A 15,642-nucleotide genomic window follows, 5' to 3' on the forward strand; every position below is an offset into this window, starting at 1 on the left:
CTTAATGATCCAGAGACATAAAGAGTCTTAACTGATTAAGCAAGTCTCTAGAAAATAAATAATTACACTAATTCATCTGTCATTCATTTTCCATCTGGGGTTCATTTTGATTTCCCTCTTTTAGAATATAAACAGAGAAGAAATGAACTGTTCTTCCTCTCGAAAAAACAATGTTGTGAGTCTTAACTGAGAAACTTTTCTGGGTACATAAAAGAATATGGAAGATGGAGAGGATTTTTATTTGTGTTCTAATGAAGAATTAAATCACTGTTAAAGTAAAAGACATTCAAAACTAAATGTTCTTTTTGCTTATAGAACTCAAAGAACATCAACTTAATCAGAACTTTACGTGAAAATGGATTTCCACCATAATCTGAGAACACTTACATAGCTGAAATGATTCATCTAGAAAGATTAATCTAGTGGTCAGTCAGACCTCAGTGTCTCTAAGAATGCGGAACTGTGGGTGCCGTCCTAATATTACTTTACCAGAGGGGAGATCAGTGGACATTAATTTCTTAGTAAGCCCTACTATAATTCTGAAATAGGTGGTATGCAAGATCCACATCTGGAAAAATACTAGTTTAATGTTAGTTACTTGCTTCTTAAGGAATTCCATTCTAAAGACTTATTTATGTTTAGTTTTACTATTCTATTAAAATTTTATCATCTTAAAAAGTATTAATTTCTGCCATAGCCCATTTTACAAATATTATCATTCCCAGTAATTTATGAAGTTATGCAAGGCTTCATTTCAGAAATCTGATTTTTAATATGGATTTTATTTCCAGGGGAAAACTGGATAGTTTTAAGCTAATATAGATCTGGGGGTTGGAGGATACAGAAAAGTAACTATTTAAGTATGCCACTAAACTCTTACATAAGACAAAAAAATTAAATTCACATATTTTGCCTTCTAAGTGTCTATTCACTTTCTACATAGCAAAAAATAAAACATTATATAAAAATACTATTGGAATTACTATGCCACTTTACCATGTAAATAATCCCCTACCCATTCCCCTTTAAAGTCCAATTTACCAATACTCTTCACTACCTGCAAGGCTGCAAACATCATCATTTCTTCTTCGGTGCATTCAATTTCTTCCAAGAGAATAGCCCATTTGGCCTGCTCATAAAGCTGATTGATTCTGATTGCATCATACTGCAGCAAAAAGAGATACAATTCTTTTGTAATATGTTACCTTTAACATTAACAATAAGGAAAAAAGCTACCCTTAGGGTTATATATATCTATATATGCCATCTCTAATTTTTCATTAAAAAATGGCATTAAAATATGCCAAAAGATTTTTACATATTCAGTATTAAGAGTAGATCCTGTATGTTATTTTCCAGGGTAATAACCATTAGGTACACTAGGCCTTAACAAAAGGAATTTAACTTGAAGACATTAAAGTAAGGCAGCACTGACTGCTTTTCAGTATTGTTTTGCAACTTACACTAACATGTCATAATCACAGAGTATATTAATTATTTCAGGGAACATTTGCTTACTGTGGAAATGCATACCCAGACAAAGTAGCAGGTCCTTGGAAACAATAATTATTTTAAAAATTCAAAATAAAGGGCACATACACATTTGTGGAAAAGACCTAAGTGTTACTGAATTATCCAGTTATATTAATAAAAACTAGTAGTAATATATCTTAGAATAGTAACAAAATGCATAGCCCCTTCCTACCCCATGCAAATGTAACTGTGTTCCCAGAAAACTTTGGGTTTACCAAAATTAGGTATGATACAGCCTAAAAAAGAATTAAAATGATTTTTTATAATTCTATATATATTTTAGTGTTATACAAAGTATTATTTAAGCACATAATTTAAGATGATAAATACATACATTAAAATCTAGGCTACAATCTAGACATGAAAAGTATGAGAGGCAGACAAGAGAAGTCCCCCCACCCACAAGGATGATACAAAAGCAAAAGATCCAAATCTCTGTGTCATGTATTTTCTGGGGGAAACACTCCAGATTTTATAGCAAATTTACATCTTATCAGAAAAGCACAGTATTTCAGTAGCAGAGATGATGACAACCACTTGACAGTAAAAACATATAACAATGTTTGGCTGTGAAACTCAGAGAAATGTAGACTTAAAAAGAATTTTTTTTTTTTAGAATTTTTTTTTTTAAAGAATTTTTTTGAAGCAACATCTGGCACATGTAATTAGAAATTTGAAAGTAACTGAACAGGTAATCTTTCAGAAAACTTTTCTTCTACCTAAAGTAGAGTTGAAGAGAGATATTAAAAAAGATAAACTAACGTTACCAACTCTGTAGTAAATACAAACCATGGAACACAGTGTGGAGATTCCTTAAAAAACTAAAGATGGAGCTACCATATGATCCCACAATCCCACTCCTGGGCATATATCCACAGAAAAACATGGTCAAAAGGGATACATGCAAGCTTATGCTCATTGCAGGTGCAGCACTGCTTACAATAGCCAAGACATGGAAGCAACCTAATATCCATCAACAGAGGCCAACACATGGAAGCAACCTAACATCCATCAGCAGAGGAATGGATAAAGAGGATGTGGCACACATATATACAATGGAATATTACGAAGTCATTAAAAAGAATAAAACAGGGTTTCCCTGGTGATCCAGTGGTTAAGAATATGCCCTGTAATGCTGGGGACCCCAGTTCAATCCCTGGTCCAGAAGATCCCACAAACTGCAGAGCAACTAAGCCTGTGCACCACAACTACTGAGTTCATGCGCTCTAGAGCCTGTGCTCTGCAATCAGAGAAGCCTGTGCGCCACAACTAGAGAAAGCCCACGCACAGCAAGAAAGACCCAGCGCAGCCAAAACTAAAATAAAATACATAAATCTTTTTTTAAAAAAAAGAATGAAATAACGCTATCTGCAGCAACATGGAGGAAACTGAGATTGTCATACTGAGTGGTAAGTCAGACAGAGAAAGAAAAGTATGGTATGATATTGCTTATAAGCAGATTCTAAAAAGAAATGATACAAAGAACTTACAAAACAGAAACAGCCTTACAGAACAAACTTATGGTTACCAGTGGGGAAGAGTGGCAGAAAGAATAGTTAGGGATTGACATGTACACACTGCTGTATTTAGAAGTTATAACCAAGAAGGACCTACTATACAGCACAAAGAACTCTGCTCAATATTACCTAACAGCCTAAATGGGAAAAGAATTTGAAAAAGAACAGATACATGTATAACTGAATTACTTCGTTATACACCTGAAACTACCACAACATAGTTAACCAACTATATTTCAATATAAAAGAAAGTTAAAAAATACAAATCAACCAACAATTCAATTATCTTAACAAAAAGAAAGGGTTTAGTTATGCTTCCAACCTACTAAAACAATAGACTTCTTTAAAATACTGGCAATTGTGTCCAAAGTTTTGAGCTTCTAATATTATATTCAAGACTTGCTATCCATATCCAAGCAATTCCTTAACCCACCAACTTCCAAGAAACAAAGAGAAACAAAAATAGATCCCTCTAAACCCTCGGTACCTTTGGATTCAAATCAAAAAAGCTGTAATACTTGAATCGGAGCAGCAAGGCCTCATTTTCCTTCACATCTTGTTCCATGAGAGATCTTGAGGAATCAAGCCACCTGGACAAATTAACAAACACAGTGGAACAAAGCAAGACAGAATTAATTTTCTACCTCTATGTAGATAAAGAAATTCTTAAATTGTATCTATATTTTGAAACTTACCAAAAAAAAAAAAAAAAAAAAGAAACTTACCCTTGGTTGGGAGGGATAAATTAGGAGGCTAGGATTAACATATACACACTACTATTTATAAAATAAGACAACCAACAAAGACCTATTGCACAACTGTATTCAGTTGTACGTACAGACACACACACATGCATATATATGAAACTGAACTGCTGTGCTGTACAACTGAAACAGGATACTGTAAATCAACTATGCTTCAGTTAAAAAAAAACCTTGTAATTTATAATAGCAAAAAAACAGTAACAAATAAAACAAAAACTTACCCTTGGTTGATTTTTGCTTTGTCAAGAAGGGCTTGAGGTTTGAACATTTTCGCCAAGATTTCTGGTGATGTTATCGGCTGACTGACAGCAAGTATACCAGGGTTGCCTTCTGACAAAGCACTGTCACCAAACCAAGCAGAAGTTGGTGACAAGGGGCTTCCATCATGAGCATCGTAAGTAGGGGTCATCGTTTTACTATAAAGTCCTGGGCTTGAATATATAGTTCCTAATAAATAATGTGAAAAACAGGTAGTAAGTATGAAGGATAGTTATCTTAGTTTTCAGTAATACATGCTATAATGATGTAAAACACACTGTGAAACACAAACTTCGTTTTGGAAGGGAAAGCTTTAGTACATTATTTTACCTCTTAGAAACACATGAAATTAACTTTACTTGAATAGCATTAAGAACATGTAACAATGAGGTCAAAAATATAATTAAGTTGGTAGAAATTCTAGGGAAAACAGTTCAAGAGAATTAGAATAAGTTAAGGATATTGCTGAAGCAGACAGACCAGCACTTTTGTTTTTTAATTGTGCCAAGGCTCACCTTTCAGAGGGCCAATGTAAAGAACATCAGTGCCTATAGAAAAGGAAAGAAAGGAGTTCAGAAGGTAAAGGAAAGGCAACAATAGAAGACAGAAACAAAGAATGAAAATGAAAAGAAAATGGGAAAAGGAAAACAGATTTTCCTAACTGTGAATCATAAACTGAAATAAATATTTTAAGTGAATTTAAGAATAAAGAACCTTAGAAGCTATAACCTAAAATGAGCTTTTGTTCAACTCAAAACAATGAGGTTGTGCTCTTGGCATGTGTTTAGTGACAAACATGTATATTTATCACCCTCTGAAATCACCATACCCTGTTTTAAGACAGCTCAATGTAACTGAATAAATTCACATAAATTAAGATAATAATTTTATGTTGTTGTTTTCACAATGAATAGTTGAACTGGCTCCAACAGTTAGAAATAAAATATTAAAGCAAAAGGATATATAAATTTTGCCCTAGAAAGAGGCTAACAAAAGTGCATTTTATATTTAATCCCCTGAAGTTACAGAGATATTATCTTTTTAATCTTCAGCTTCCTTAGTGTTAAAGGGCAGGCATACATTTTTTTAAATACTTCTTTTAAAAAAAGAGGCTACATTAAAAAAAATTTTGTTTTGAATTAGTCCACTGATGATCTATTCTCTGTCATTTAAACTACAAAAACTGAGATTTGATTAAGACTTTAAAAAAAAATTCAGAATGACATTAAGCAAAAGCACATCCCCTTCAAAGTTCCAACCCTGTTAATACATTTTATCCTGCAGTAACAATTTTTAAAAAGAAAATGTGTACATGGGTGTCACATTGTTAAATGGATGCTGTTAATGAAATAGCTGTTTTCCTTACCTAACTTAGGAATATGCTTAGGAATTTCTTTCCTGTCATCTCTAACTATACACTACCCATAAACACAGAATGATAGAAACAACTACCCATGAAAAAGTGATGGTAAGGCTAGAGATATTTAAAGTTGTCAAGACAGAGTCTAGGAAGAGAACATAGAGCAAAAAAATAAAAAAACAAACAAAAAAACCTTTTACTAACCACAGGGTTATTTGATTTGATACCTCTAAATGTGTTCTCCCAATGAATACTAAAACAATTTGTAGAATGTGAACATGTAGAATGTGAAGAAACAAAGGCTGTAATGTTCCCTTTTAACCTTTGAGGAAAAAAACTGGAATATTTAGTTGTAAAGCAAAGAACCTTAAAATACAAGGGCATTTTGTGAAAGAGTTACTTATAAAAGGGCTGAGAACAATACTCCAGCTCAATTGTGCAAAGGATAATTCTGCTATAGAGACTATACATGTAAAAAAGGTGTGGAAATGAAACTTCTTTATGAAGTTTCTATAACAAAATATATTCCCCTACGTTTCGGGACACCTAATAGAATCAGCCATTCAATCGATTCCCTTCCTTCTTATTTACCTACACTTTGTTATAATCTACATTCCATACTTTCACTTCATTTTCCTATTTGTTGTTAGGCAGCCTACAGTAATAGCTCATATGTCGTCATTTGAAAGGAGCAGACTGAGGCACAGAGAAGTTCATATGTTTGTCCAATGTCAAGAACTATTAAGTTGCAGAGCCAAGTTATAAATCAGCAGTCTGACTCAACTGCAGCTAAACATACTGCCTCCCAGGTACCATAACTTATTTAAGCCATTCCCAATGTGTGCACTGAATATGTAAAATGAATAAATGTGTGCATTTATTCATTTTAGAGTTTTATTACTGACGTCGCCACTGCTAAGGCAGACAGTGCATTCCAATAAACATTTTTGTACTTATTTCCCAATTCTAGCAGCACTGCTAGGTCAGAGGGTATGTGCATTTTAAATTCCTTTTAAGTCCCAGTTCAGTGACAATCTCAACCAGCCTGTATTCCTGATTGCCCAATTTAAACCATATTTAAAGCAGAAAACTAATAAAGGGTAAGATGAGGTAGCATATGTACTCAGCAACAAAATATATGAGTTTGCTGAACACCACAGAATGATAACTTAAAAACTATCAGGGTGAGAAACAAAGACTTTAACAAGCATGACAGTATGGGCCACCTACTATAAATATTAGAAACTCATTACTTTTATAATTAAAGAATAGTTTTAAAAAAATGCTTTGATGTTTAAAATGGCAAATTCTAGTTAGGAACAATGGCATCCTGCATGGTGATTTTCCTGACTTTCTCGATTACGTTAGGACCCTGACTTTTCCTTTGTCGAGCTGCCTTTAAGATTTCCTGGAAAAGTTCTTAATGAAGTAATTTTCTACTTCCATAGTAAATCTTTAGAAATCTGTAAACCAGTACTAAACAGTAAAGTTAATTCTTAATGGAAAAATTGTTTCCCCCAGACATGGGATCATGCTACTTTAAATGGTTCCCTCCTCACAGGTACTTGGAGAATAGATATTTACCTAGTTACAGCCAGCAAGTGGCAAAGCACTAGAGAGTGTGTCACCTGAGCACAGCCTGTAAACAAGGTATGTAAACACTCAGAATTTTATCATTTTTCTGTGTAAGAATCTGACTAAAGTCTGAGAATTGCTAATTCACTCATGATCCTTTACCTTTTGAAACATTAAATAAAAAAGCTTTGTTGAAGTATAATTTACACACCAATATTTCACAAAGTATTCACCTTTAAATATTAAAAACTGGAGAAATGATGTTACATAATGGTTTGATATATGAGTGCTAGACCCAGACCAATCTGGATTGGAATCCTAGCTGTGTCCCTGATTAGCTTTGTGACCTTGGGCAAATTACCTAACCCTTGTAATGTTCTTTCCTTGTAAGTAAAGTGGGGATAATGCCACCAAAATCACAGATGTTGTGTAAGGATGAAATGAAAATACGCAAACACATAAATATATAATTGTTAACCATGCTCACATAGATGCTTATAATACAGGAAGCACACAGGCACTAAAGGAAACTGAGCCTGTTTCTGCCTCAGTAGAATGAAAATTACATCTATTCCTTATCACACCCTGCGGTACAGGAACCTCTGTGTAGCACTGGGCACAGTGTCTGACCCCCAGAAGACGTCATAAGCTGAGATGTACAGACCTGTTGCTATTTGTATGAACATAATATGCAACTGGTCAAATCTGTCAGCCTTTGGTCCAAACATTGACTAATAAGACCGACAAATCATAAAAGCAGGCAAACTTGATATTTAGTATTTCTTTTAAAAATTAATCTCATTACTTTTCATGTGTGTATGGGACTTCTCTATAGATAATCAGTCCTCTCATATCACTATCTTTGTGTACTTTCTTAGCATTTCACATCAACTCCTCAAATGTTTTTAAACTGTTTGGATGTAGACAACTAAACCTATTAAAAAAAATCCTTCAACTGAAAACAGTCACTTCACAGGCAAGAGAGCACACACAGTGTATGATTCCATTCACACGAGGTTCAAGAACCAGCCCAACCAGCCTATTCTGTGGTGAGAGAGGCACAGGGAAAGGCATGCAAGAGGCCTTCTGGGGTCTTGGTATCATGTTACATGCTATACTTAGTTTTGGGTAGTGACAAGTTGTATGTATCGGCAAATATTCATCTATAATTTAAAATCTGTTCATTTTACTGTATGTAACACCTCAATTTAAAACAAGAAAGAAAAGAAACCCAGTTACTTACTCTAAAATATTTGTAGCTTTCCCTTGTCTTAATTCATTATCTTTTAACTTTTGTCTTTTCTTAAAGGACTACATAAAAGCTCTTCCTTGCAGTTCTAAGACCAATCCTGCCCGATTTCAACCACTCTAAAATCATCCCATAAATATACCTTTCTATGTAGTTCTTCATCTTAAGAATTGAGTTTTCATTTAAACTAAAAAAAATAAAAAACCAAAAACTGAAAGCAGAGATTCTCTCTACTGTCACATGGCCTCATCTATATAAACATCAAGTCCAAATCAGATTCTAATCGGATTCTAATGACAGACGCCTTCTTTTACTCTCTGACTTCCTTAGTCTGTAGGCTCTACCACTATTCCCCTCATTCCCTCCTCCACATTTTACTGGAATTAAATTTGACATTCTTTCTAAGTAATGATTTGTTCATTTTGTACCATATTCAGAAACCAGTGCACTAGCCTATATTCCTCAGTCTGACATTAAATACCCTCCAGTGTGATCCAAAAGTTCCTTGGAGGTTTATCCCCCATGAACTGGCTCAAATGGTTTATTTACACAACTTGTACTTTTCTTTTGCCAGGATGTTCTTTGTTAATATAATTCTTTCTACTTGGATCACCTATTCTTCCTATCAAAATCCTAGCCACTGGAATCCTAGCCAATTCACAAACTTACTTCCCCAACCTGAAAACTGAATACACCCTACTTGGAATTGTTTTGTCTTCTGAATTCCTACAACATTATTTCTATAATATTCATTTAACATTTATGTATTACCTCCTTAAATACAGTAACTATGGTTTCCCACTGGCCTATAAATTACTTAAGAGTAAGGACTATCTTAATTCTTGGTAGCTCCAAGATGTAATCAGTACAGGAGCAGTGATATAAAGGTTACAAGGTATGAGACCTTAGATGTTCCTAATCTTTGTTGTTCAGTCACTATGTCTGACTCTTTGCAACCCCATGGACTGTAGCACGCCAGGTTTCCTTGTCCTTCACTATCTCCCAGAGTTTGCTCAAATTCATGTCCACTGAGTTGATGATGCTATCTATCCATCTCATCCTTGGCCTCCCTCTTCTCCTGCCTTCAGTCTTTCCCAGTATCAGGGTCTTTTCCAGTGAGTCGGCTCTTTGCATCACATGGCCAGAGTATTGGAGGTTCAGCATTAGTCCTTCTAATGAACATTCAGGATTGATTTCCTTTAGGATCAACTGGTTTGCTCTCCTTATAGTCCAAGGGTTACCTCTCAAGAGTTTTCTCCAGCACCACAATTGGAAAGCATCAATTCTTTGGTGTTTAGCCTTTTTTATGGCTCCTAACCTTACTGTTAGCAAAGAGTCAGACATGATTGAGCGACTGAACTGAATCTTACTGTGCTGTAATATTTTCATCCTTATATGTGAATAATAACATAACCCACTTTGATGGGTTGTAGTGAGAATTAAATGAGTTTCCATGGGTAAAGCGTGTGAAATAGCTCTGGGCATACATAAGTCTGTGTTCACTGTTTACTTTCATTACCATCATCATCACCCCAGAATTTTCAAAAACAGGAATGAACTGAATTAGTAAAATTAGTTTATTTATTTGCTTCTGAGATCTAGCCTAAGAAATGGATTTATAAATGTGCAGCCAATGGAAACAAGGGAAATCAATTTTCAGGAACCAAAGAACCATGTAACCTAATTGATTAATCATCTAACTTCTCAACAGACACTGCCCATGTTCCTACTGTATGCCATATGCTGTTAGGTCCTAGTAACAGAAAGGTAAGAAACAGTCTCTTCATGTAGGACCTCACAATTATTAGGGGAGAACACATAAAATTATACCAAATACAGAAACGTCTGGTGACTTATAACAGCAGGATACCTAATTCAGGTTGGGGAGGTAACGGAAGGAAATCTGAGAAAGCTTCTTCAAGAAACAAGAGAGGCACTAAGAGATTAGCGTGTGTAAAGCATAGACGCTTTAAGTAACCTGATAGAAGTAATAATGTCTTAACTAAATTAGTGGCGGTTCCCACAAAATACACCCAAAATGGAACTAAATGCTAAAAAAACCCTCCAATTTCCGAAATGCCGAGAACTGAGGCAAGTTAAGGTACTGTCTCCTTTTGACTTTTCCTGAGCACAGAACCAGCTCTTCTTTTTATTGATTCAACTACTAACATCTGACACGATGATCTGCATGTGACAGACTCTTGTGATGATGTAAAGATTGAGGGAAAAGATGCAGAAGGAGGGCGTTCTTTAACCTGACCACTCTCCAGACTATTTAGTCCATCTATACTGATATCAAAAACACACAGGAAGACCTACTGTACAGCACAGGGAATTGTACTCAATATTTTTTAATAACCTATAAGGGAAAAGAACCTGAAAAAGTATGTATATATGAATCATTGTGTATAAATGAATAAATGAACCATTGTGCTGCAATTCCTGAAACTAGCACAATACTGTAAATCAACTGTATTTCAAATACACACACACACACACACATACTAGCACAATATTGTAAATCAACTATATTTCAAATACACACACACACACGGACAATACTGTAAATCAACTATATTTCAAATACACACACACACACGGACAATACTGTAAATCAACTATATTTCAAATACACACACACACACACACACACTAGCACAATATTGTAAATCAACTATATTTCAAATACATACACACACACGGACAATATTGTAAATCAACTATATTTCAAATACACACCCCCCACCCCATGCACGCATACAGCTCTCATGGTTCTCACACCGAACCCATGCTTAGTCAAAGACTCACCTGATCCAGGAGTGATAAGAGGCCCCTCTAGTTCAAGTGCCTCATCTTCAGATTGGTCATCTAGCTTTTTCTTTTTTTTCTTTGTTGGATCTCTGGGTTTTTTCAATAGAGAAAGCTCTTCAGGGTGTCTGATGTCTGTTACAGTTAAGAAAAAAACATTATTTTACTGGGAAAATGGAAAGTTTAAACACATTATTACATTTGGTAAATCTATGAATCCATTTCAAAACAAGAACTTGTAATTTCTTTCTGTGCATGTTTGTATTTTGCCAGATACTAACACCATGCAAAACACTAGAATATGACACTTTTAAAAACAATATACCAAAGCACACTTAATTTGTAACTATCCAATAAATGTCATTACCTAATAGAAAGATAATACTATGGTACAGAAAGAAAATAATAGAGCTCTTATTTATATATATTTTAAACCAAAACTCTATGGAATTAAGGTTTATATTATATGATTGCTTCATTCTGTATATAAGTTATACTAGATATATGAAGTAAAAAATATTTTCATACCATTATCAAATCTCAAAATTTTAATCAACTCAAACTTTTCTACCTTGATACCAAATGTACAAGTTTCTGAGTTTATTCTATTCATTTTCATGTGAAGAACCTGATGTGTACACATAATGAAAAATGGGAAAAATAATGAAGATTGATATTTTCCTGTGTCTGCTGTCTGCTCTTCTACAATTCTGTGTCTCTAATTGTACAGTTAGTGATAGCCAGGAGTATAAAGTTGTCGCCCATCAAAAAAAAAAAAAAGAAAATCACCAAGTGGGTTTTTAAAAAAACAAAAAATATATAAGAAACAAAATGGCTACACAAAAAGAATTTAAAATGACCCAAATAAGTTTATATATATTACATATTATATACCATGTCCATAAACAGCAGGAATGAGTAAAAAGTCAGTGATGTTGTTCAGACACTAAGTCATGTTCAACTCTTTTTTGACCCCATGGACTGTAGTCTGCGAGGCTCCTCTGTCCATGGGATTTCCCAGGCAAGCATACTGCAGTGGATTGCCATTTTCTTCCCCAAGGGATCTTCTAGACTTAGGGATCAAACCTGCCTCTCCTGCATTGGCAGGCAGAGTCTTTACCACTGAGCCACCAGGGAATCCCAAGTTAAGTCAGTTTCTCCCAAACTGAGCTAAAGATTCAACGAAATTCTAATCCAAATTCCAGTTTACTCTTCTGAACAATTTGATTGTAGAATTGTTCTCATTTCCTTATAAATTTTATAACAGTGAAAGCAATTTTGAAAAAGAATAAAGTTGGAAGACCTAAACTACCTGATTTGAAGACATCATAAATCCATAGCAATTAAAACTGTGCAATTACTGGCCAACTGATAACATATAAATGAATGGATTAGAAGAGAGGACCCAGAAACAAATCCAGACACAGCCAATTATTTTGGACAAAGGTGCTATGGCAATTCAAAGGAAAAGGGAAATCCATTAATTCAGTTCAGTCGCTCAGTCGCGTCCAACTCTTTGCGACCCATGGACTGCAGCACACCATCACTAACTCCCGGAGCTTGCTCAAACTCTTTTCCATTGAGTTGGTGATGCCATCCAACCATCTCATCCTCTGTTGTCCGCATTCTCCTCCTACCTTCAATCTTTCCCAACATCAGGATCTTTTCCAATGAGTCAGTTCTTTGCATCAGGTAGCCACTGTAGAGCCTCACAGACTACAGTCCATGGGGTTGCAAAACAGTCGGACATGACTTAGTGTCTTCAGCATCAGTCCTTCCAATGATTATTGAGTACTGATTTCCTTTAGGATGTACTGGTTGGATCTCCTTGCAGTCCAAGGGACTCTCAGACTCTTCTCCAACACCACAGTTCAAAAACATCAATTCTTTGGGGCTCAGCTTTCTTTATAGTCCAACTCTCACATCCATACATGACTACTGGAAAAACCATAGCTTTGACTAGATGGACCACTGTTGGCAAAATAATCTCTTTGGTTTCTAATATGCTGTCTAGGTTGGTCATAGCTTTTCTTCCAAGGCGTAAGCGTCTTTTAATTTCGTGGCTGCAGTCATCATCTGCAGTGATTTTGGAGACCCCCCCCAAATAAAGTCTGTCACTGTTTCCCCATCTATTTGCCATGAAGTGACAGGACCAGATACCATGATCCTAGTTTTCTGAATGTTGAGTTTTAAGCCAACTTTTTCACTCTTCTCTTTTATTTTCATCAGTTTCTTCAGTTCTTTGCTTTCTGCCATAAGGGTGGTGTCACCTGTGTATCTGAGGCTATTGATATTTCCCCTGGCAATCTTGATTCCAGCTTGTGCTTCATCCAGCCTGGCATTTCTCGTAATAAGCTCTGCACAGAAGTTAAATAAGCAGGGTGACAATATACAGCCTTGACATACTCCTTTCCCGATTCAGAACCAGTCTGTTGTTCCATGTCCAGTTCTAATTGCTACTTCTTGACCTGCATACAGATTTCTCAGAAGGCAGGTAAGATGGTCTGGCAATCCCATTGCTTAAAGAATTTTCCACAGTTTGTTGTGATCCACAGTCAAAGGCTTTGGTGTCGTCAATAAATCAGAAGTAGATGGTTTTTTGGAACTCTCTTGCTTTTTTTAATCTCTTCAATAAACAGTGCTAAATGAGAGATTCATGTATTTTTCAAAAAGAACATGAGCCCTCATTGAATGCAATATGCAAAAATTAATTTCATGTATCATAGGCCTGGGCTTCCCAGGTGGCACAGTGGCAAAGAATCTGCCTGCCAATGTAGGAGACAAGGGTCTGATTCCTGGATTCAGAAGATCCCCTGGAGGAGTAAATAGCAACCCACTCCAGCATTCTTGCCTAAAAAAATCCAACAGACAGAAGAGCCTAGTGGGCTATAGTCCATGGAGTTGCAGAGTTGGACATGACTGAGCAACTGAGCACATCATAGACCTAAAGAAAATTTAAGTAAACAAATATTTCTTAGATAGGATATCCATACCCCTCATTAAAAAACAAACAAAAAAAAAACCTGCCCTTTACTACAAGAAAAAAAAAAAAACTGTTGTGAAAACAAAAAGGCAAGCTGTATACTGGGACAAAATATTCACATAATATATTATGTATATCTGACAAAAGACTTGTATCCAAAATATATAAAGAACCCATACAATTTAATAATAAGCAGACAAGTGGGCTGAAGATTTGGATAAGCATTTCACCACAGAATACATAAGAATAGCCAAGAAGCATATGCAAAGATGCTCAACATTAATGGTCACAAACTGCAAAATTAAAACCACAAGAGACAAATATACCCATCAGAGTGGCCAACATGAGTAAGACTGATAATACCCAGTGTTGGTAAGGATGGAGAGAAAGTGGAACTCTCATACTCAGTTGCTGGGAACGTGAAATGAAAAATTTTGAAAACACCTTGCCAGTTCTTTATAAAGTTAAACATGTTCTTTATAAAGTTAGACACTCCACTCTTATTTAAGAAAATGAAAAGCATATTTATAATAGTTTTAGTCACAGAACTCAAAACTAGAAATAACACAGGTGGAAGAACATGTTATATTTTCGTATCAGTGAAACACTACTCTTAGAATGTAATACAAGTCATCAGTAAAAAAAAAAACAACACAGAACTACTGATATATTCAATAACATGAATGCATCTCAAAATTATCATCTAAGTAGAAGAAGCCAATTAGAAACGGGTATGTACTGCATGATTTCATTCACAACACTCCAGAAAATGACAGCAAATCTACAGTGACAAACAGATCAGTGACTGTTAGAGTTTGATAGTTAATGGAAATGTTCTATATCCTGATTGTAGTATTAATAGTTTCAGAGATGGAAACATGTGTCAAACTCATTCAACTGTACACTTTAAATGAGTACAGTTTATTGTACATCAATTATACAAAAATAAAGTTAATTAAAAAATAAAATGTAAAGAGAGGGAAAGCCAAGGAAAAAAGCAGTGGAAAGGAAAAGTGCTTGCTGTGTTCTTGGAGTGTTTGGTGCCATCTACACCATCTGTCAGTATGAGGAGAACAGACAATGAAATCCAAGTCCCTGCCTAACTTGTAATGCTGCAGACTGCTAAGTCACTGGATCAGAGTTTGACAGCAGGTAATCTGTACTTTCAGAAACCCACAGTCTCCACTGTGTATTAGGAACTCCACCCAGTATTAGGAACTCTGGAAGCTTTTTATCTGGAGGAAAACTAGAACTAGGATTGGCCACACTGCTGCAGAGCTGATGATGCACAACTTGAGGCAGAAGCACACAGCCAAACTACCTGGATTCACATCTCAGCTACACTATTAGCTGCATGACTTGGGAAAGCTACTAATTAGCCTACTAGCATCCAAGTTTCCTCAAATGTAAATGAAACTACCACCACAGGAGGTGTTTATGAAAATTCAATGATTGCACAGGGCCTGACATACAGTAACTACTTCTTAAGTATTAGCTATTAATGTCTTTTTCTAATAAAAAAAAATATACAATTATGGTATACATTTGGAAATTACAAGAAAGTATTAAGATATTTAAACCCTGTTTGTGAAAAA

The 15,642-nt window shown here is 35.3% G+C and overlaps 1 protein-coding gene across 6 annotated transcripts in view; it reads right to left on the reverse strand.

Annotated features, from left to right (window-relative positions):
• FERMT2 (FERM domain containing kindlin 2) overlaps positions 1 to 15,642 on the reverse strand; it is a 72,272-nt gene that overhangs the window by 16,901 nt on the left and 39,729 nt on the right. For 3 of the 6 annotated variants that reach the window (XM_069597925.1, XM_069597923.1, XM_069597922.1), the window contains exons 4-8: positions 11,065 to 11,199; positions 4,588 to 4,620; positions 4,036 to 4,261; positions 3,538 to 3,640; positions 1,058 to 1,165 (exon numbers count right to left, since the gene is read on the reverse strand). In XM_069597925.1, coding sequence (XP_069454026.1) covers positions 1,058 to 1,165; positions 3,538 to 3,640; positions 4,036 to 4,261; positions 4,588 to 4,620; positions 11,065 to 11,199 — 605 coding nt within the window. The remainder of the gene's footprint in view (positions 1 to 1,057; positions 1,166 to 3,537; positions 3,641 to 4,035; positions 4,262 to 4,587; positions 4,621 to 11,064; positions 11,200 to 15,642) is intronic. The other 3 variants (XM_069597927.1, XM_069597926.1, XM_069597924.1) reach the window with 1 other exon arrangement.

The sequence above is a fragment of the Ovis canadensis genome, chromosome 7 (assembly GCF_042477335.2).
Source record: "Ovis canadensis isolate MfBH-ARS-UI-01 breed Bighorn chromosome 7, ARS-UI_OviCan_v2, whole genome shotgun sequence".
NCBI classification, from domain to species: domain Eukaryota; kingdom Metazoa; phylum Chordata; class Mammalia; order Artiodactyla; family Bovidae; genus Ovis; species Ovis canadensis.